Source organism: Podarcis liolepis (assembly GCF_965112155.1).
Source record: "Podarcis liolepis genome assembly, chromosome: 17".
NCBI lineage: Eukaryota > Metazoa > Chordata > Lepidosauria > Squamata > Lacertidae > Podarcis > Podarcis liolepis.
Window position 1 is genome coordinate 4,728,907 of NC_139571.1, and position 22,900 is coordinate 4,751,806.

The 22,900-nt window shown below is 42.4% G+C and overlaps 1 protein-coding gene across 5 annotated transcripts in view; it reads right to left on the minus strand.

Moving 5' to 3' along the window:
• The window catches only part of HUWE1 (HECT, UBA and WWE domain containing E3 ubiquitin protein ligase 1), a 96,265-nt gene that overhangs the window by 55,527 nt on the left and 17,838 nt on the right, over positions 1–22,900 (minus strand). For 4 of the 5 annotated variants that reach the window (XM_083482692.1, XM_083482694.1, XM_083482693.1 and 1 more), the window contains exons 3-21: positions 22,111–22,181; positions 20,625–20,723; positions 18,058–18,264; positions 17,377–17,529; positions 15,456–15,518; positions 13,879–13,956; positions 12,861–12,908; positions 12,704–12,772; positions 11,919–12,018; positions 9,853–9,995; positions 9,472–9,622; positions 9,264–9,391; positions 7,537–7,677; positions 7,247–7,358; positions 5,390–5,539; positions 5,195–5,296; positions 4,281–4,361; positions 3,957–4,063; positions 2,193–2,370 (exon numbers count right to left, since the gene is read on the minus strand). In XM_083482692.1, coding sequence (XP_083338818.1) covers positions 2,193–2,370; positions 3,957–4,063; positions 4,281–4,361; positions 5,195–5,296; positions 5,390–5,539; positions 7,247–7,358; positions 7,537–7,677; positions 9,264–9,391; positions 9,472–9,622; positions 9,853–9,995; positions 11,919–12,018; positions 12,704–12,772; positions 12,861–12,908; positions 13,879–13,956; positions 15,456–15,518; positions 17,377–17,529; positions 18,058–18,264; positions 20,625–20,723; positions 22,111–22,155 — 2,155 coding nt within the window. In that variant the 5' untranslated portion in view covers positions 22,156–22,181. The remainder of the gene's footprint in view (positions 1–2,192; positions 2,371–3,956; positions 4,064–4,280; positions 4,362–5,194; positions 5,297–5,389; positions 5,540–7,246; positions 7,359–7,536; positions 7,678–9,263; positions 9,392–9,471; positions 9,623–9,852; positions 9,996–11,918; positions 12,019–12,703; positions 12,773–12,860; positions 12,909–13,878; positions 13,957–15,455; positions 15,519–17,376; positions 17,530–18,057; positions 18,265–20,624; positions 20,724–22,110; positions 22,182–22,900) is intronic. The other variant, XM_083482695.1, reaches the window with a different exon arrangement.

The following is a 22,900-nucleotide window of genomic DNA, read 5'->3' on the forward strand; positions in this document are numbered from 1 at the left end:
AGTTTTCCACCTATTAATCTCCAAATCCATAAGCCTGGAACTTGCTTTCATAAAAAGTTAGCATAATATTTTCAAGAATACCAACTTCTACATGTGGTGTTTAATCTTCAGGCACGAATGTCTTTATTATAAACTGTGGGTGAGCATAGATAGGAGATGGAAAGTGAGAATAAGATCTTGTTTATTCTCTAAGATCCCCTGATATGCTTCTGGATTGCCTCTTGTGTTTGGAGCAAAGAGGAGACATACTGTGGTCTCTCCTTCTTGCAAGTTGGGTCTACAAAGGTGGCAGGTGGAGTTACTGTTCCATCCAAAGGCCTTCCACGCGCAGAATGCCACAAGGTTCAATCTACACAAAACTGTCTGGAGATTTTGGACACTCAGTGCTATCTCTCCTTTACATCTGCTTTCAACGAGTTAACCAAGGTTCCGAACTGGTGTCTAAGGTCCGTGATGAACTGGATGTGAGTAAACAAGCTGCCCAAACAAGATGGAAGCACCGTTGGCTGGGTATGCTACTAATTCAAGATTGAGTGCGGTTGCATTTCTTTTTAAGAATCAGATATGGGTCCCCACAGGTCAAAATAATCTATTTTTCTACGCAACCACGGCAGCCCGAGTAGTATATGTTCCTTCTGTTCACTTTCTGTTTATACATGCTCAGCCTCTTCTACACAGAACACATTCCTTAAACATGCCCATATTTCACTGCCAGCATTGGACACCCATCCTTCCCTCCATTCTGAACACTGCCACACACAAGAACAAGGATATGGCTGGCGATCATCACTTGAAATTTAAAAATCATTTAATGTATCAACACGATTAGAGTTATTAATATTGCAGATGTTGTATAAGGGATTATTATTATAACCAGAATGCAATTGACACTAAAAAGATTTTGGAAAGCAGAAATAAAGAAAATTATCAAATCATCAAATCAATTATATAATTTAAATTATATAATTCAGTACTTGAATGATTGGTATTAATAATTGTATTATAAATTAGTATTGCTATAATGAGGCTATTATATAATTATATAATTCAGTACTTGAATGATTGGTATTAATAATTGTATTATAAATTAGTATTGCTATAATGAGGCTATTATTGGACTGTAATTGAAAACTAACAAATTTTTATTCCTAATAATAATAATAATAGTAAGGATTGGCAACTCTTGCTGTAACTGATAAAAGTATGCCAAATACATTTCATTTCTAAGGCTCCATCAATGATGGAATGAAACCTTTCAAATTCATAGCCATCTCATTTTGTTTGCTGCTAGTACAATTTCTGGCTGTGATTACAAGATCACCCACTGCGAAGACAAAGATGCCAGGTGGAAAGCTGCACATTCACATGTTAAAACACCACAAGCAGCACAACATTGGGTGCTGTATTGAGTCATCAGGAAAGTAGGATTCTGAGGCAGAAAAACTGCACTTCCATTCAACTTAATTATTAGAAATGGTAAACAATAGAAGCTTGTTTTCAAAAGGGAAATGGGGAATTCCTCATCACAGGTTGTTAACAGTCCACTTTATAAGAATTTCACCTAGGAACAGAGCCGACATATGAGCCATAAAACACTAGGATTAATTTGTTAATTAGACTGGATAATAGTAAAATTCAAAACGATTTCCAAAAGTTAAAACGGGGGGACCCCCTCTAGTTGTCTCCAGGGAGCAGGATAAAACAAACTTTTCCCTCTTCCATGTGACAGCCCTTAATATATTTGAAGATGGCTATCTGGACCACGGGACGTGGGTGGCGCTGTGGGTAAAACCTCAGTGCCTAGGACTTGCCAATCGTCAGGTCGGCGGTTCGAATCCCCGCGGCGGGGTGCGCTCCCGTTGCTCGGTCCCAGCGTCTGCCAACCTAGCAGTTCGAAAGGACCCCCGGGTGCAAGTAGATAAATAGGGACCGCTTACTAGCAGGAAGGTAAACGGCGTTTTCGTGTGCGGCTCTGGCTTGCCAGAGCAGGGATGTCACGCTGGCCACGTGACCCGGAAGTGTCTTCGGACAGCGCTGGCCCCTGGCCTCTTAAGCGAGATGGGCGCGCAACCCCAGAGTCGGACACGACTGGCCCGTACGGGCAGGGATACCTTTACCTTTTTATCTGGACTACAGGTTGGTGACAAGTAGGGAGAAATGCCCAACACAAATGGACCCCGGAAGATACTCACCAAGTGGATCTGAACTGCGACGCCTCCTCATTGCTGGGAGGTAGTCTGGTGAGAGCAACACTTTGAAGAGGCGTTCAAAAGGCTGACACTGAACGAAGGATTGGAGGCCCCGGGCATTCAGGCACAGGGCACTGAAGACATTAGGAAGGGAGCCCAGAACTTCCCGTGTGGCTGGGACCTGTCAGGAGAGACGTGCACCGCAATGCCAAAAGGGTCACAAAGTTGCACTTGAGCTATAAAAGTAACATTTCTTTATAAACGATTATTTGATGCAAATGAGGCCTAACAACCTAACACAAGGGTGGTTAGACTTCAGGCTTGTCAGTTCTACTTTGCTTTTTTAGTTCTAGCTACATGTCCTTGTAGATAAAAGTTGTTTATCTAATGGAGCAAAGTTGTTTAGCAGATGGAGACCATGAGAATCCCTGAATGAACTTGGGCCAGTCAGAAACCCTCAGCCTAGCCTATCTCACAAGGATAGCACAAGGTCAGTCGCCTTGAGCTGTTTGGAGAAAGAGGAGACACACACAATCATGGCTACTCCATGGAAGATCTTGAAATTCTGAAAAGAAGTTTGCCTCCGAGCACATTCTGAGCCTAGGAATTTCCCCCCAGTACCTGATTTACATGGAAAAGACAATTTGTTGCTGCTATTCTTAATGAACTGGGAGTCGGAACCTTTTTCCAATCTGCTTCCTATCACACAAATCTGCCAGCAGATCCTGATCAACCATCTGCTCACCTTTGGCCTAACGTTACAAAATGCAGTGAGATATGGCATAAAAGCAATGTGGGAAAAGAGGAATTTTTATGTGGAATGGGGAACCCATTCTTATGTATAGGAGCCAGAGAACTCTCTTAACTGAGTTGAATGACTTGAGAGAAAAATAGTAGCTTCAAGGGACTACGTTGAGAGAAAACAATATAAACAGGAAAGCAGAGATTCAAAGGTGGAAATTGGAAAGAAATGGTAGAGTGAACTGACTGAGCAGGAGTGTAAATAAAGTGGAAAGACGAAATGGGGCGCATTTTTCGCCCTATAGGATGCACCGGCCCATAGGACGAACCTAGGTTTTTTGGGGGGGTGGAATAAAGGGGGGATTTATTCCCCCCCACGCCGCGGGAACTCCCGCAGGGCTCCCTAGGTTGCGGATATCTGCCCGAAGCATGGGGCGCTCTGCTTCAGTGCGCCCCGCGCTCCGGGCAAGCAGGCTGCTATCCGCAGCCTAGGGAGCCCTGCAGGAACTCCCACGGGCTCCCCAGGCTTACGGATAGCTTCCTGAAGCCTGGAGAGCGAGAGGGGTTGGTGCGCACCGACCCCTCTCGCTCTCCAAGCTTCAGCGAAAGCCTGCATTCGCCCCATAGGATGCACACACATTTCCCCTTCATTTTTGGAGGGGAAAAAGTGCGTCCTATAGGCCGAAAAATACGGTAAATCCACATATTTCCACATTCACCCTCCATTTGAGCAGAATAAAAGAGTAGCTGAGGAGATATGTCGAAAAAGTAGCACAAGTGCAATTCCAACTGTGCCATGAACCCCTAAATGGGCCAGCACAGTAGACTTAACATGAACTATATGAAATGCTTTTATCAAGTATATTCATTTACAAAATGAATTAGATTGCAGTGCCAGAAATTAGCAACTGCTGGAATGCAAAATGGGAAGTGTAAAAATTACTAAAACTTTCAGCTCCCAGATTAAAAAAACCAACAACATGAGGCTTTTATAGGAACACAGGTAACAAAAATAATAAAACTCACATCTTTTATAAGGAGAGCATGCAGCATGACATCTGTTAGGCCATTGTCCTGTAGCGAGGATAGCAGCGAAGGCTCTTGGAATACAAAGACCGTTACCACCTCAGTGGCTGTCAGGAGAGAAGAGAGAATGAGGTTGAGTCACTGACCAGTACAGGTCTTCCTAGGCAGGACAACTTCGCAGCTAGGCTGAGAAATGACACCTCCCATTACAATGGCCCATTCCCAGAGTATGCTGTCACTCCTGGGAAGCAAATCAAGAGGGATGTGGTCCAGGGAAACCAGCTAAGAAACGTATTATTTATTATGCATGAAAGACACACTTACCAAGCAAGAAGAGTGATGGCCCATAGTATTCTGCATTGCTGATGATGTGCTTCAGAGAGGTAGGCAGAGAGCCATCCATCACTGCAAGGAGGAGACATAATGAATAAGGCACGGATAATGCGGTAATTACATAAAAATGCTGCACCAATAAGTTTTACTTTATCACCTTTATAATATGCAGAAATGTACAAAATATTCACTCTGTACAATTTATTCTGGTTTTACTAGTAATGGTAAAGGACAAGGAGCTTCATAGCGGAATTAAATCCCCACCCCCAAACCACCAGAAATATTATTCAGGAACTCATTTGGCTTCCAAGGATGTCAGTAACTATTCTCTGCACGGTTCCAATCATATCTTTGCAATAATGGGCTAGCAAATTTCTCTGGGTTTAAACAATGAAACTGGGATTCTAAGGAAGTCACATTCCACCCCCAGTTCCACATTTTGTGGTTTGCTTTGCACAAGATTAGACACTGGTGACTATTGCTGGGAAGTTCATTCCACAGAACAAGAGCAACTTCCAAAAAGAGGTCTAGTGTGACATTCCACACTTTTACATCTGTGTAGGATAGAAATACAAAAGTCACCAAAGAAAGCTAATGAATTCTCAGATTTCCATTCAACCATAACATTCACCATCTGAGATGTAAAATTTAATAAAAAATATTTACAAAAAAAGAAAGAAAAGAAAGCTAATGAATTCATAGAGATCTGTTGCCCAAGTAGAAACAAACTGGAGGAGGATGGAAGCGTCCCAGGAGACTCCTGCCTTTAGTTGTGTAGCCACCAGCATTTACAGGCTACTATACACCACAAAGAGACAAGCATCTTGTCATTATGAGAAGATGGTCAAGGGAAAAGCTGGTTCAAGAACTGCTGGCTTGGCCCAAATGCTAAGGCAGTCTCTCACCATGCCGTATGCCATCTGAAAAAGCTGGGTCCTGGATGGCCTTTTTCAAGAAGTTCAACATGGACTTGAGAAGTGCTGCTCGCTGAGGGATACACTGAACTCCTGGAATAAAGAAGGAATCCAGAAAATGAAATCAATCAATGGCAAACACTCCAGCGGCACAACAAAAGCTCTTTTATACAAGTCAATACATACCACTTCGGGGTGAGACTACCATGTTTGTGCTGCTGCTGCTGCTACTGCTAGGAGTGATGGCACTTGGGGCCCTTGTTTCAACCACAACTTCTTGTCGATGTTCTCCAGAGGTGGAAGGCCCAGGGCTACTCTCCATGGCTACGTCAGAAACTAGAGAAATGGAAAGATATTTTAAAGGAAATAATTGGACTCAATTGTGCGTGGGCGCGGGGGAAGGGAGAGATATACAGTATTTTTTGCTCTGTAAGACTCACTTTTTCCCTCCTAAAAAGTAAGGGGAAATGTGTGTGTGTCTTATGGAGCAAATGCAGGCTGCGCAGCTATCCCAGAAGCCAGAACAGCAAGAGGGATTGCTGCTTTCGCTGCGCAGCGATCCCTCTTGTTGTTCTGGCTTCTGAGATTCAGAATATTTTTTTTCTTGTTTTCCTCCTCCAAAAACTAAGTGCGTCTTATGGTCTGGTGCGACTTATAGAGCGGCACTAACTTCTTCCTTAACACCACAGCTGCAGTCGACACGCCGCACAATCGAACGAAATTCCAAGTAGCCTTATTGTACAAGGACAATCGAGTTAGGACAAATCTGAGGAGCTGAAGGACCCTTTAACGGTCCTCCTCCAGCCTCAGCAGTTGTTTTTTTTCCTCTTTCTTTCTCCAAGTAATCGCCCAGGACGATATCTACCTTTACCTCCCCACCCCCATTTTATGCTGCTATTTTAATGTATATCATGCTATGGCCACATGGCTAATGCAATATATAAATAAATAAATATTTGAGATATTTGACTTATAGAGCGAAAAATACGGTGCTCTGTGTAAGACAAATTAGCACAGGCCCTTCACAAGTTCCACCCTATGTCTGCAAAGCTATAGCTGTTGGAATACCCTATCTTTCATTTAGAAGCTGTATCTTCTCTTTGCCGACACAAGATGACAGTAGGCATGACTTCTTTATTATCATTTTTCAAAACTCAACAACCTACCCTGCCCCAGAGCAACAGACTAATAGTACTTCTCCCTATTCATTCTCTCTACACCATGTATAATTCTATCTTGTCTCACCCCACCTCACCCATTTTCTAAAGCAAAAATCCCAGAGGATCCCCCAACACTCAAAAAGTGCTGAACCAACTCTGCCAAACCACACACCCCAACAAAACTGGCTAAGCATGTCAAATCTGCCATCTATGGAGAATGCATGAAGTTTACCTTTCATCTCACAATTCTACTTACAGTGGTGCCTCGCAAGACGAAAAAAATCCGTTCCGCAAGTCTCTTCGTCTTGCGGTTTTTTCGTCTTGCGAAGCAAGCCCATTAGCGGCTTAGCTGATAAGCGGCTTAGCTGCTTAGCGATCAGCTGATAAGCGGCTTAGCGGATCAGCTGTTAAGCACGGCTTAGGATCAGCTGATAAGCGGCTTAGCGGCTTGGGGAAAAGGGGGGGGGACCGCAGGAACTCGCAAGACATTTTCGTCTTGCGAAGCAAGCCCATAGGAAATTCGTTTTGCGAAGCACCTCCAAAACGGAAAACCCTTTCGTCTAGCGGGTTTTCCGTCTTGCGAGGCATTCGTCTTGCGGGGCACCACTGTAATTCATTTTATTTCAAAATCCAGTTCTTGAAAGGCAGCAGAAGCATCCCAACTGTATCTAACATGTAACATTTTAGCTATAGCTCTATAAAACATAGGATTATTAAATCTTTAAAACGTAATAAAAGCTAACAGAAATACATCAAGTTGCAATTAAAATAAAATCCAATACTATCAACAGATACCGTTTCTGTAGATTTTCCTCTCTATGTTTATTAGTTCAGTAAGCTATAAACATTTCTGTAAAAGTGACCAATAGCTCTTATGAGATACCTTCTATGTCTGTCTCCATCTCTTCACCCTCCTGTGTAGTGGTAGCAGCAGGTCTCTGGATCTTTGGCTTTATTACAAAGGGACATTCCCTCCGACACAGGTCTGCCTCATGCTAAAACACAAAGGGACATATGTAAAAAGAGCTTTAAAACAACCTGAGTAGAGTTAACTGAATCACTGGTATCAGTGATGGTGAACTCTGCAATAAAAATAAACAATGGCTCTGAAGTCAGGCCTACATGAAGAGTATGCAATGAATAGCAGCTGACACAAGAATAAAGCACAGCTACCTCTAGTCTATAGATGAAGATAGTGAGGCCGCTATGAGACTGGAAAGCTGCCATGTCTAGGTTTGTGATTAAGTCCACCACACGGACTGCTCTGGTCACAAAAGTGATCTGGTCCTGTTCATCTCCTAAGAACTTGATCACCTGGGAAGAAAGATGTAAAAGCAGACAAGAATGTGTGAATGCAGGAGCCACAAAAGTGATAAACCCATGGGTACAACAACCCACCATTTTCAACTGACACTGGGGAGAATCCAGAATTTCGAAAGAAAACGCCTAAGAAGTCTCTTGCATCAGATAAATGGTTCATCTAGTCCAGCATTCAGTTCTCACAGTGGCCAACCAGATGCCTCAATGTGAAGCAGGACCTAGGCACAATATAACTTAACTCTTCCCTTCTCAAATTCCCTAGCAACTGGTATTCAGAGGCACGCTGCCTCCATACTGGAGGTTAACATATGGCCATCTTTGCTAGTAACCAGAGGGGTGCCATAAGTTCGGAATTTCCCAGACAAAGTCAGGATTCATCCGCTGAAAAGGGCACCAAGCGCTATTTTCAAAAGTTGGTTAAAATGTCCATGAAAACCCAGGTGTGTGGCAGCCCATGTGTTGGGGGGACGGGGACGGGGGGAGGGAAGCTCAACAACTTGTAACAACTTTTGTGTCCAGATTTTCACTTCTTGAAAAACTGGCAGTGATCTGCCCATGGGGGGGCGACCAAAGTTGTTGAGCTTTTTTAGGGGGGCCAGGCCAAATTGGTTGAGTTTGGGGGGGGGGCGGGGACACCATAAATCGCTTTAAAAACATTAAGCACTACACCACTCTCCCCTTGCCTCCAACACGGTGCTTAGATGGGCCTTCGTCCCTGTGATCACTCCCCTCCGGTCGCACTGTTGCGGGAAACCAGAGGCCGAGTGCCAGCAACAGTCTACAGCCACCTGATCACATGAGTAAACTGGCATGGCCAGGGATCCGCAATCCTGCCCAAGTTAACTTGTCGCAGCCTGCTGGCTGGGGCTTCCAAAACACCCATGTAGCAGGGTGGCGGCGGCAGCCGAGCGGCAATCGACTCTCACCATAGAATCATAGAGTTGGAATAGACCACAAGGGCCATCGAGTCCAACCCCCTGCCAAGCAGGAAACACCATCAGAGCACTCCTGACATATGGTTGTCAAGCCTCTGCTTAAAGACCTCCAAAGAAGGAGACTCCACCAGGTCGTGACAGCACACCTGGGGATGCTTTTTTTCCCCCACGGAGGAAAATGAACATGTTTGATTTCTCAAAGGGCAGCTACTATGCCTAATCTCAAATGCTATTAAATCAGAGCTTGGCTTGACAGAACAGGTATTTCAGTTGAGACAAACCAGATACATATATGCATGCATGCTTTAGGCTCCAATACTTATGAGCCAATCTTTTCTACTCTTAGATAGTTTCTTGGCCTCAACAGCCCAGAAACTGGGCTTCCCTATGGCTGGCATTCAAGATTTACCAGTTTTAATTCAATAGAAACAAATTGGCAAACATCTGTGGTCTAACGGGAACAGCAGCAGCAAGATGTGGAGGCAAGGGACAGAGAAGGGTATCTGTACACACAACAGTGCTCCAGTTTTCTGGACCACAGTCAAAAGAAATGCATGTCCAATTTTTGTCTGACTGGAGTCCAGCAAACAGTTCTCTAATTTTTGGGAACTGGCTGCCTTACTCATTCTTCTGAGCATACATTACCTTCAGTAAGGCCTCCATCATGCCACAGGAGACTAGAGCTTCACCTCCTGCATCATAGCTTGCCAGGTGATACAAGAAGGAGAAGAGTGCTGTGGCAAACTGATGTGGATATGGCTCCATGGAGGGATCTGGGAAGAGGGAAGGAAGCACCATTAGAATACAACAAGCAGAATACAACCAAGTACATGTGAGATCTAGAAATACTTGCCGATCATGGCCTGTATACAGTTCCGGACTAGGACTGGCAAAAATCCGTGGTAGGAGGCAGTTCCAGTGCAATCAATAATACTACTGAGTTTTGGAGTCCTCTCCAAGTGCACAATGGAAGTTAACGTCCTCAGTGAGGCGGCTTTGATGTCCTGTCAATGAGAAATGGGGAGATTAGGGATTTAGCTCCGAGGAGAATCGTGTGCTATACTATAATTTATAAATATCCACACATTCAGTCAGTATCAAAGGAAGCTGAATAGGCTAGTGATAAGCTCCAGGGAAAATGGCAGAAAAAAACTCTAGAATCTTTACAGTCCAACCCAATGCCAATACCTTGGGAAGGAACTAAGGTGAGTAGCATTGAGCTAACTTTCCTTACCAACAAGTCTGGGCAGGAGAAGCAGGTTGATAGATGACGTACCATTAACTGTTTATCTGTTATCTGCAGTACATCCACTAGCTCCTCTATCAACCCATTGTATAGAATGCTGTTGGCGGATTCCTGCAAGGCATTTGAATACACTGTGGAAAGAGAGAGAGGCTTTGTTAAGAATTTGCAGCAGGTGACAGACATGGGGGGGGGGAACAAACCTATCCATTATTTTAAGTGACACATAGCTGGTTAATACAATTATGGTCTCTGATCCAGAAGCACAAGCTTCTACTGTACAAGCTATGTCCAGGTGCTCCAGATCAGAGGAAGAAAGCAAACATGGTTCTATATGGCTTTGTTTGGCTTCCCTCTGGTCCTTGCATTTGTTAGTCCACAACCTAAAATTCTCATTGCTATGAACATAACCACAACCCCACCAACTGGCCATGAAGGAACAAGCATTTAAGTCAACCAGGCCTCTATGAAGCAACATCACAAATAAGCACAATAACATTTGTTCCCTGGCCTGTTAAAAAATTAGGGGGTGGGGGTGGGGTGGGAAGAGACTACAGCTTTCAAAGATGGTAATTTAGTGTAAAGTTCTTTATTTTTCTCAGACTGCTTAAAAACCATCTTGGCTTGGGCTTCTCTCCTATGTTTTTAATATGTTTATGAAGCTGTTTGGAGATGTCATCACAGAATTTGAATGGTGTATCATCAATATACGGGCAACAATTAATGCTTGCCCTTTTTGCAGATCCATATGGGGCAGTGAAATTCCTGAATTGGTATCTGCAGCTGTACTTAAGTAGGAAAGAAGCTTACAGCCAACTTAAACTTATCTCATTGACAATATTGTGGTGTTTGCTCCCCTGTTAATCTTGGGGACTGGGAATAGATCTTATCTAGATTCGGGGGGTGGGGAGAGATCACAAATTAAGATTGTATCTTAAGATACTGCTGCTTTTATATATAAAGGTGGCACTATGACAAGTAGTACCTTTTTACCAGGTACAACCAGTTATGCCTTCTCTGTAGGAGCAGCAGACACCTGCGCTACAGTAATTTCCATATTATATTACTGTAATATATTCAGTTTGGGGCTACCCTTGAAAGCTGTTCATAAACTTCAGTTAGTGCAGCAGCCAAGCTAGTGGCTGGGACTGACTATTGCAGGCATAGGCAAACTCGGCCCTTCAGATGTTTTGGGACTACAACTCCCATCATCCCAAGCTAGCAGGACCAGTGGTCAGGGATGATGGGAGTTGTAGTCCCATAGCATCTGGAGGGCCGAGTTTGCCTATGCGTGAACTATTAGAATCATCTCCTTGGTACCAAAAGATCTCAGCTGGTTACCGGTTAGTCTCTGGGAAATAAGTCAAGACTTGATAGCACTAACTCATCCGGGTCTAAATACTGATATATAGAGAGCACAGGCTGACATGTCCAGGGCCAGGTCTTTTTTCAGCAATGGTAGCTACAATTTAGGATTTCCTTGATACACAGACTTGCTCACTTCATTTGTTGTGAGCCACTGCATCTATCAGTTAAAAAGCAGCTTGAATACCTAAGTAAACTATGTGACTCAAGAGTCCCCAGAAATGCATAGTACAGGCGTTCCCCCGCCCTTACGCAGGGGTTACGTTCTAGGACCCCGCACATGCATGTGAAATTACATAAAGTGGAGAGCTCTCCACTTTAACGGGGAGGGCACATGAGGAGGAGAGACACAGACAGAGACAGACTCTCACCCTGGAAATTGCTTGGGGCCACTGCCTAGCCTGTCCCAAGCCTGCCTGCCTGAGGGGAGCCACGCACTGGCGGCAGCTGGCCATGGAAGGAGAGGGCCAAAAACAGAAATAGTGCCAGGATGGGGGCATGGACATGTGACAAGAGTGGCAGGGAGAAGATGCCTCCATTTATTTCATGGCAGTACATGAAAACACAATCACGTGCAACAAAATAAAAAGTATCACTTTAAAGCTATCCCAATGTCCACTTGTAGAAACTCATATTCTTCCCCTTTACTTTGGCAGCGCCACAGATAAGAATCCATCTGCCACCATGCTCACCTAATATAGAAATGGCATGCAGTCTGGCCTGAACAGCTTGCAACCGCTTTTTATGATTGGAAAAGCCATGGGCCAGGCGAATGTGTGTAAACAACAGCATCTACAAGAAGAAAACAGTTAGCAGTGTTGCAATAAAGGCCCAAGCATCCACCATGACAATGCATCCCTCACAGGGTTATAACTGACCCCAGTCACCTGGCAGGATCTACATATGCAGCAGAATGAGATGCAACGAATTTTATTACTTCAGTCATATGTGTATATAAGTAAATATTGCAAGCAGAAAACTAGAACAAGGGCAGGGCATGAACCAGTCTCCCCAATGCCCTCGTTTTGTCTACAGAGCGCACATTCAAAATGCAATTCCTATTCTGAAGTCCCAGATGATACAATTTACTCTATTATCTCATTTAGCCATCTGTATAAAGGTGGCCCTAATGCACTCAACCTGATGCAATCCAGGGCAGTATCTGCTGCTACCTTGTGTAACCATGTCATTCTCAATGGGTTTCCATTTCTCTATCTCATCACACTCTCCCCATTTTGAGGACACAATGTGGAAACCACACCAAAGTTAGCAGTATTGGAAACTAGAGCTCTCAACTCATTAAGCGCCCCACCAAGCCCAGAAAAAAATCCATTTCAAGTACCAAGGAGATTCATTAACTCAGTTTAGCTACTGAAAATCTCCGAAGCACAGCAAATTTGTTTTCCTTGAAACTAAACCAGAAGCCTCATTCTGTAATGCACCCAGAGCACCACATTGGTCTTTCCTGTCAATGTACCTGTTTATCCTTTGGGATGCTGTACATTTTGGTGAGGGATTCCATAATTTCAGAGGGACTTTCTGAAATCTGCATTGGGTAAATAAGAGAGGCTTAGAAGCCAATACAAAGGCAAAATTAAAAATATCATTCAATTAAGCAGGGGGAGTTAGCTTACCTTGTCAAGTTGTTCTATGTGAATATAATGTAGTGTGTTGCTGGTAGTCTGAAAAGGAAACAAAAAGGTTTTGGAGTTCATTTCTGATCTCTCATTCGGAAGCCATGGCAAAGTCATAACTGTGCCACAGAACTGCTTAAGGGCAGCCACCAAGAGCAACAGCTCAAAAATGAGTTGTGCCTTTGGCCAACAATCAGACCTGGCTTTCGCGGGGTATTTTAATCATATCCCAATATGGATTACTGTGCTGGCAACCCCTATTTGAGAAAGAGCTGCTGCCCCATAAATCCACATCTGCCCCATAAATCCATACCTAGAAAAAACAAGCATTTAGAGAAGCAGAATGGAGAAGTCTCTTCACAGGTGGACAGAGATGTTACCTTGAAAGTGTCAATGGTGTATGTACCTGGCACTGAAGTGTTCCCATTTAATTTGGGAACACTGTCAAGGTGTGCCATCTACTTTACACCCAAATACTCAGGGAACTGGAGCTACTATGTAAGGGTCCTCACAGGGCCTAGTGTGGAATTTGGGGGCGACAAAGTTTGAACTGTTTGCACCTGACAAGAGACCTTTCATAGAGTGTTTCTCAAGACATAGGAAAACAAACTCTCCCTGAAATATGAGGGCAACAAAGTGGGCCTTCAACACCACTGAATCCCTACCACCATCACCACCACCTCCAAGAGTTAAAAGCAGCATGTTTGATTGCAGGGCACAGCAGCTACAGCAGAGGTAGGACACTGAGTGGACCATGACAACCTCCAAAATGAGTTGATCAAGCTACTGAAAGCATCTGAGAATAGGAAGACTGGCTGCCAGCATCTTCTCATACCTAAAGTAACTTCCTCCATCTTAGTATTCACTCACTGGGAGTAGAGATCCCCACTTCTCTTAGAAACTGAATAGGGAGCAACGTGCTATAGCCTTTTTCAATCCAATGTGGGCTTATTTGCCAAATCTTGCTCCCACCCACTTCCCTCAGAACCCTACAAGAACAAGTCTGTAGGAGACTCACCCTTTTGTCCACTTTGACCTCGGCCCCTGGCTCTGCATAGAATTCAAAGTGTAGTGTAGTTGCACTGGGAGGGTATTTCTGTGTACAGATCACAGTATGGAATCAGAACAAACCAGATGGCAAACACTCCCTCCAAAAAAAATCAAACCACTCTCACCCTGGACTAGGGGGAGGTTAAGGGAGGGGCGTTAGCGTAACAAAGGACAGTGCACCCCGGTGCTATGAGCACCCACTTGCAGAAGTGTGAGTATAACCACCACCCCAACTCTCCTTACATCTTTTTGTGCACGTGGGAGGAGGAAGAGAGTTAAGATGTAAGAAGTTAGGATTAGGTATGAAGACATGGTGATGCAGAGGGAGCCCTGCTGATATCTAGGAACACAACAGCAATATCCAAGAAGATGCACAGACATGGAACAATGGCCTAGACCTGTGCCTCCAGCAGCCCCACAGGGTATGAGTAGCAATGCATATAAGACTACTCAGCCTTGCATCACTCAGCTCATGCAAGCTTAATGTAAAAGTTGAAGCAGCCGGGGGGGGGGATTTTGCTGGCCCCAGGTCAAGGGCAGTATTTCAGAACATGTCATCAGACCTTATGGGCCTCACAACTCATGAGCCCTACTGTTGGTGCACTTCCTGACATCGCTGTCAGCAGTGACGGTAGCGGCAAACCAGGAAGCACCTTAAAAATGATTTGCTTCCTATTTCCAGAAGTTTACAGTAACTGCCACTGTTTTGGTATGATACCATCTGTGTTGATCATGCTAACCCAACTGGGGCAAAAAATGATCTCCACCAGGTTCAACACCCAGAATGTGTATGTTGTAAAGGACTGTTACTCTGATCATTCTCAAAAACAATACATCTTGAAAATACTCTATGTATGATCCTGCCCACCATGATGCTGCTTCACTCCAGAGTGTAGCCATTTCAAAACATAGCAAAAATCAGCAAAGCAGGCACTGGAAAGTTTTAAAGCAACAGGGCAGTTCTGATGAGGCTAGTAACTATCAGAACCACCACAAGCTGGCATCTCTCCCGGTTCAGGGGACCACCATGGACGGGGGAAAGAATTATGCCAAGTGAGCAAGGAAAGGGCACCCAAGAACTCCCGCCCCCAAATACACAATATTCTTCCAAATCACACAATGCTTGCCCTCAAGAAGGAGGATTATATATACCAGCAAAAAATGAGAGTTTCAGTGTCCAAATCTTGGTGTCAGAATCCCTAACCCTAAAACATTGTTTGGAGTCAAACTTTTCCAAAGCCTATGCCAGGCAATGCAAAGTGGCTTTTATATCAAATATATTGCAGAATCCTACTGTGTTTTAATGGACTCTTGCCCGTTAGGAAGACCAAATTTTCTTCCTGCAAGAGCAGAGTACGAACTATTTGCCAATTTGCTATTAAATACGAACAGCGTGAGAGGCACTATAAAAGACACACTTGGGAAAGGACTATCAATGTATTCACGTAAATCAGAAAAGCAACTGGGAATTAGTTCTACACACCATGAGTCAAGCTACCAACCACAAAGTAGCAGAAGAGATAAAATTCAAAATGGAATACTTACCAGCATGTGCAAATCTCTACAACATTCTGCCAGACCAAAGCCATTCTCCTTGCCACCCCAACTCTGCAGGACAGAAGGAGGAGAACATAAAGGATGAATGAACCCCAAAACCCTACAAAAAACAATCCAGAAGGAAAACTCAACTGTACACTTCAGTTGGACTTGATCAATAGAAAATTGGCTATGTGAAGTTCTGGCATGCATGTTCTATTCACAGCTGCATTTAAAATCTCACTAAGTGCCCCCCTTCCCCCTATGACTCCAAAATTCTACTTTATGTAAACAGTCCTCATGATTGTTTCCAAAAAGCAATTGACAAGATCTGCTTTGTGGTAATGGAGGCTACCCAAAATGAAAGCCAACATACCACTGAGAAACTGCCAAGATACCATCCAACATGACCCAATGCAACAATGTTGACTGGTAAAACAGAAGTTTGAGAGCTAAGTAACTGTCACAGGCTATGATAAAGAGCGCCAGTGCTCAGCTGCCTTCAGAGCTGCTTGAAATGACTCACTGAATCATAGTTTGTACCTGTGATGATAGTACTTGGTCTTTGCCACAGGCACACCTAAACTGGACCTTTTAAGAAAACAACCAGCTGCACATTGCAGTGTCATGTACATCATTGCTTCCTGTGATAACTGCAATTACAAGTGACACCAGAGAGTAAATTTCAACTGCTTTGAAAATGAGAGAAGGAATTGAGTCACCTTTGTTTTGTAATCTGGATGTGTAATCAAGCCACAAACAGATTAAAACTTAGTAGGTTGGATCCAGAGAAAGATGAGTGGAGCCACCAATGAAGTGGCTTATATTTTACTTTATTATAGTTTCCAATTATAAACAAAACAGAAATACCACCAATAAAATACAGAAAATAAATCAAGAACATAAAATAGAGCAGACAGAGAACAGATATAGTATTTAAACATTGTTTCCAAAGCAAAGTTTTACAAAGCCACTCCTGTTTCCCCCCTGAAAGTACACAATTCCCTCAAAGTGCTTTGTTTTAGCTGTGTGTCTGTCCCGCCGGCCCGCTTTTTTTAACCTCTCAATTTTTCTTCATCTGCCTTCAGACCTTTTGTACCATACATTTTTACATTGTACTGTGCAGAAGGATTGGTGGGAAAACACATCACGTGAAACAGTCCATCACACAATCAGTTACAGGACAGTACCTCTCAGCATGCTTAGAGGTCTGGTCAGCCAAAAATATAGCACCTCTGAAGCTAGTCACAGACTGAACCTCCTTTATATACCATGCCTGCATGCTGCTTTTATCACATAGCAGATAAAAAGGCAGTGCTCAAGGAATCTGACCCCTGCTCTCTCTCTCAGATTACACCACACCTGCAATGTGACAGAAGGCCACAAGAGCAGGCTAAACTGTAGCACAATGATCTTCAGGATTACTAGCTTCATCATTAGGCTCAAAAGTCTGTTTAACAATACACAACCTTTCAAAAGGAATTGCTCCCACAACAAATAAAAAACTGGCTATATGAAGAAGACCCCAAAGCAAATAAAATTAGACAATTCAGGCTTTTTAAGTCTTAATACTTTGACAACGGGAATATTACAAATAAATAACCTCAGTACATAATAAAACACTAAGTAAGATGGGCTGATGCAAACAGCCCAAAGGACAAACCAGATTTAAGATGTGATGCCTAAAGCCTTAAATTTAGGAAGCAGAGGTAGAAAATGTGTCAGAGATCTTCCATTTTCTATTGCCTTGAGCAAATCCATTTATATTATGACTGTCAATGCTCCAAGTGTGTCCCATGTGAGAGAAATGGATTAGAATAATTCTTTACATTTTTGATCCATCAATATGGCTTCTAAAGGTGCATTATCTAAAGAAGCCATTAAGACAATGAACTTCAACTTTCTTGCAGTTCTCTTTACAGCTCCTTACCTCTGCCAAATGCTGTAGCCGGGACAGAAGAGGCATCCTCTTGTCAGAGCCCAGGCGCGTGATGTAATTGGAGCGTTTGCTAAACACATACAGGAGGTTGAGCACTGCAAGCACCACTTGCATATCCGAGGATGCCAACAATGTTGTCAAGTGCTAAAAAAAGAGCAAAGTATTTGAAACATTCCTGAAACTACCACAATCTTAATTTCCAGAGATTAATATTTTCCTGTTATAGCAAATAAATACTCTGGTCTTCCTTGCCATGTTCAGTCACTGTAGTGTCGTGGCTAACAGACTAAGTTATCAACCAGAAGTCCATAATTCAAACCTTGCTTTTGCTATGGACTCCATATGCAGCCTTAGGGCAGCTACAATCCTCAACCTACAATATGGGGAGCATAATACTACCCTGCCTTCTGGCTTTAAAATTTAAAAATTAAATGTATGCTATGCTACCTCTTGAATGCTTTAAAGCATTGTATAAAATTGCTAAGTATTTAAGTATTAAATATTTGAGTCCATCTGCCTGCCACAATCAACAATATAGTGGGGCTGTCATTCTTGTCCCAACAGAAAAGCGGTTTACACTATTAAAGCCATCATCTGCTTCTAAAACATGTTTCAGATGAGAGGCCCTTCAGCCCATCTAAATCCCAACCCTGCTACTTTAGAGTTCTTTACCTCGATAGAGCTGTACAGGTGGCGAGAAAAACTGTATTCTATTAGCAGGGCAGTGAAGTTCAACACTGACAGCAGTAAGGATTTCAGCTGTTCCCTCTCCGGCCTGTCGCAAACCAGCATCCATGACATGTTCTCCACTGTCTGCCCAGCATCTGCTAGGATCCCATCGAATCTGTCTAGCAGGTCCACCCAGTGGTAAAGTTCGCACTTAAAGAGAGGAAAAAGCACATTCAGAAAAGAATGACAGTGACAAGGAGAGATAACTGGACTTCTTGGGAAAGGGTCTGCTATACCTCCCGGGGGGCGGGGAGGAAACCAATATCCCCATATTCATCAGCCAAATACAGTGGACTCAAAAGCTGACTAAGTCACTGGAGAGTAAAACTTTAGATCCAACCCCCATGCGTGCTTATTTGGAAGTCCAACTGGCACAGCAAGGAAGCCTAATCAGGATAAAGCTATAACTTTTACAACTCAATTATGTTAGAATTAAGGGGCAACAGGAAAATAAATATGAGATGGAGAATGAATGAAAAGATCTTAAATGATGAAAAGATATTGAACAAAGCTCAAGATCTGCTAAAGGAATTCTTCAAAATAAATATGGCTCAGGAAACAGATATGAGTGATATGGGACGAAAGTAAGGCCTTCATAAGAGGATATTACATACAACAAAATGCCATACAAAAAAGAATTAAGAGAAATATCAAAATTTACTAGAACCCAAAACACTGTGGTGTGTGTCATCTCTGGAGGCAATCTCAGTAAAAAAGAAAAATATGGAGAAAAACTGGGCTACATACAACCAACTACTAAAAGAAGAACATGTCCAATTGAAACTGAAAACTTTTGATGAAATTAAACAACATTGTACTGGTTGGAGGCAATACCATCAATTACGCGACATATTTAATTTGGACAAAAAAATCGGCTTTAGAAAAGAAGAATCTAAACTACAAAAATAACTATTACAAAACAAAAGGAAATTATTATCTAAAACCTATAATTTACTGTTAGAGTGGGAATTAAAAGATGAGGAAATAAAGCAGATGGGCCCATGATTTCAGTTATACAGTGGTGCCCCGCAAGACGAATGCCTCGCAAGATGGAAAACTCGCTAGACGAAAGAGTTTTCCGTTTTGGAGGTGCTTCGCAAGACGATTTTCCTATGGGCTTGCTTCGCAAGACGACAATGACTTGCGAGTTCCTGCGGGTTTTTTTTCCTTTCCCCCCCTTTTTCTAAGCCGCTAAGCCGCTTATCAGCTGATCCGATCAGCAGATAAGCCGCTAATAGCCGCTAATAGCGCTAATCCGCTAATCCGTCAATGGGCTTGCTTCTCAAGACGAAAAAACCGCTAGACGAAGAGAATCACAGAACAGATTCTTTTCGTCTTGCGAGGCACCACTGTAATATCCAGATGGAGCAATGGGAAAAATTGTGGAAGCAAGACGTTAGATTTACTGCTTGCTACACAATAAGATAAAATCTGATAAAGATGATGTACAGGTGGTATATGACCCCCATCAGACTGGCCAAGATACACAGATTAAAATCAAATATGTGTTGGAGATGTAATAAGGCAGAAGGAATGATGTACCATCTATGGTGGTGATGCAGGAAAATAAAAAAAATTCTGGAGTAGCATCTATGAAGAACTAAAAATATGTTTAAAACATCATTTGAGAAAAAGCCAGAAGAGTTCCTATTAGGTATAATCTCAACAGACATCCCTGGAGATAAGAACTGTTTTTATATGCTATAGCTGCCACCAGAATACTAATAGCTAAAAATTGGAAAGGGGACATTGTTCCCTCAATAGCAGAGTGGCAAAACAAGCTCTGTGAGTTTATAGAGTTGGCCAAAATGACAGCAGCTATCGAATCAAATCAGAAACTGAGGAAAGAATGGGAATGTGTAGAACAATATATGATAAAACATTGTTCCATAACAAAGTTGTTGATATGCACTGACTGAAGTCCACAAAGTTAAGGGTAAAATATGGAAAGTTGGTTAATGGGGAATAAATAAATAGTATTTATAACACAATATAAAAGTAAAGAAAAACAAAAGAAGTCGAGCTCTGGTGAAGGGAAGACACAATGGTAGAAATAAGGAAAATATACATCTACACATAGATATATATATATACATATAGCACAATTTGGAATGTATTCTAAAGAATGATAAAATGTGTAACTGAATGTAATATTGTAAAATAATAATAATAAATAACAACAACAACAGATAAAGCTATAAATTGGTTTGCAGAACCAGAAGTGCATCATAAAGTTTTAATCCTCTGGGACCAGTCATGGTTGTCTGAAGCCCATGCCATCCTCAACCTTCTACAACAGCTTTCCCCAAACTTGTTGGACTCCCATCAGCCCTAGGCAGCATGGTCAATGGTCAGATGATGGAAATTGAAGTGCTAGAGCACACGGAGGCCACTAAGTTGGGAAAAAATGCTGTATTATAAAGCCTCAAAATGAATATAAATTAAAAGACAAGAGGCATTGCACTTTCTCAAGTTGCTTTTTTACTACATGATCTGCTGCTACCACATACCTTGCCGATGTTCCATGTTTTGATCTGTTGAAGTTCCAGCAGCAGCTGCTCATCATTGCAAACCTTGAGTTTGTCAATCAAGGCTCTGCAATCTGCAGGCTGAAAGGTGAAGAAACTGCATAAGGAACACTAATTGCTACACATTGACGGATGCTTCTTCATAAAAGAAAATGCTGGTAAGCAATGAGTTGCGTTGTTTTAAATTTAAAAAAATATTTATTTCTCTCCCTCACCCTAATGTGCACAAACAGACATGTGATCCTACCAACAACAACTTGGGTGTCTCTGTGTTTATATTTATAGAAAACAAAATGCCCCCAAATTTCTACCTTTTCCCATTGTGTGACGCTTAAACAGTCAGATATGTAATATCAGAAAAAGCACTTAACTGCCTGCACTAAATGAGTTACTAAACTCAATTAAGGGGTACGCTGAGTTGCAATCTACTACAAGATACTGATCAAAGAAAGCAGCCTTCATTCCATTTCTTTTGGAATCCATTTTGTAGGAGTAATGTATATTAGAAACCAATTTCTATAGCTTCTGAGATACTGGCAATCATAACCTGCCAAGTGGAAGAAAGTCTGTTTATTTCTAGCACACAGTGATCTCCAGTTTCTCCCATTTATCTCCACGTTTGCTGCTAAGGAACATGCACTCAGTAAAACACAGATGGGGAACTTGCCGTTTTGAAGAGGCTTGCAGCACCCAATCTCATTTTATGCACATACACTCATGCTTCCTGAAGATACCTCACTCTTGAAATCCCAGAATCCTGTTTACTTCCTAATTTTTCCGGGCTTTAAACTCCCCTTCCCTCTTTTTCTCTATGTAGTTTCAGAGCCATTGGGTGGTGTTTTATTTAATAAAAACAAATTGATTGTTTAAAACAACTTTTTGTATGGCTTACAAAAAACAAGTTTCTCCCCAACTGTCTGAAAACAAAGTGGTAGTTTTCTGGAGTATGTGTATGTCTATATCACACAAAGGCAGAAAGGAACTGCTTTTACTGTCTTTGCTTTCCAGAACAGTAGCTATATTGATCTGCTGTATGAAAAAACTCTTGAATCCTTATCTGAGAGTAACCTCACTAAAAGTGATGCTTACTTATGAGTAGATTTGCATAGGATTAGGAATTCTCATGTGAGGTGACCATGTAAAAATTGAACCAGGCAGGGCAGTCTTTATTTCAGTTTAGTTAATGGAACACAGAGGTTTTTTTTTCTGTCTGTGCTCATCACTGTGTATGGCTCTACCCACTAAAAGCATGCACCCCCTCTCAAAAGATTACCCTTGAGGGAATGCAGCCTACAATGGATTGACTATTCCAGCAATAAACTATCACACAACCCAAGACATTCAATAATGAAATGTCAGAAATGCACTGCTGTAGATACAGTCAAATCTGTAATCTCCTTGATCCCATTGCAGTATATTCTCACACTTTTCCTATGATGAGCTCAAGGTAACAAGAGGTGATACTTACAGCCTCTGTAGGTGTTTTCTTCAGCTTAGTTCGGTCCACTTTCATTTTTATTAGTTTTCCGCTTCCTGGTCCTGCTTGGTAAAAACAAAATGACAGAGTTGACTGTCAACAGGACATATTTTAATCAGTTAACAAACAAGTGACAGTGCAAAAGAACAAAGGTGGCCTTAAAAGCTCTAACTACGTAGAATGGGGGCAGTCTTAGATAAACATAAGGAATCAAAAGCAATTTCTGAGGTGGCATGTATACCAAAGACCTCTATACAGTGGTGTCTCAGGTTAAGTACTTAATTCATTCCCGAGGTCCATTCTTAACCTGAAACTGTTCTTAACCTGAAGCACCACTTTAGCTAATGGGGCCTCCCGCTGCCGCCGTGCCGCCAGAGTACGATTTCTATTCTCATCCTGAAGCAAAGTTCTTAACCCGAGGTACTATTTCTGGGTTAACAGAGTCTGTAACCTGAAGCGCATGTAACCCGAGGTACCACTGTACTAAGCTTCCACTGCTCACATGAACGCTTCATTAGCACACAAGGCTACCAAAATACTTCCTGCTTTATTCTGATTTCATTGTAGGCACCTCTTTGTTGTACATCTCTCACATTTGCTACTACTACAGATTCATGCTAGAATCATACAAACAAGTTTGTAGCCACATTTTGGAAGTTAGGACAAGAGCTGCGGACTACTGACATTTATTTTCCACCCACCCCAAAAGGAAAAAGCTTCTATTCTCTTAACACATTTAATCCTTAGACCAAGATACCGTCCCCAGTTGCCCTAAAAATTG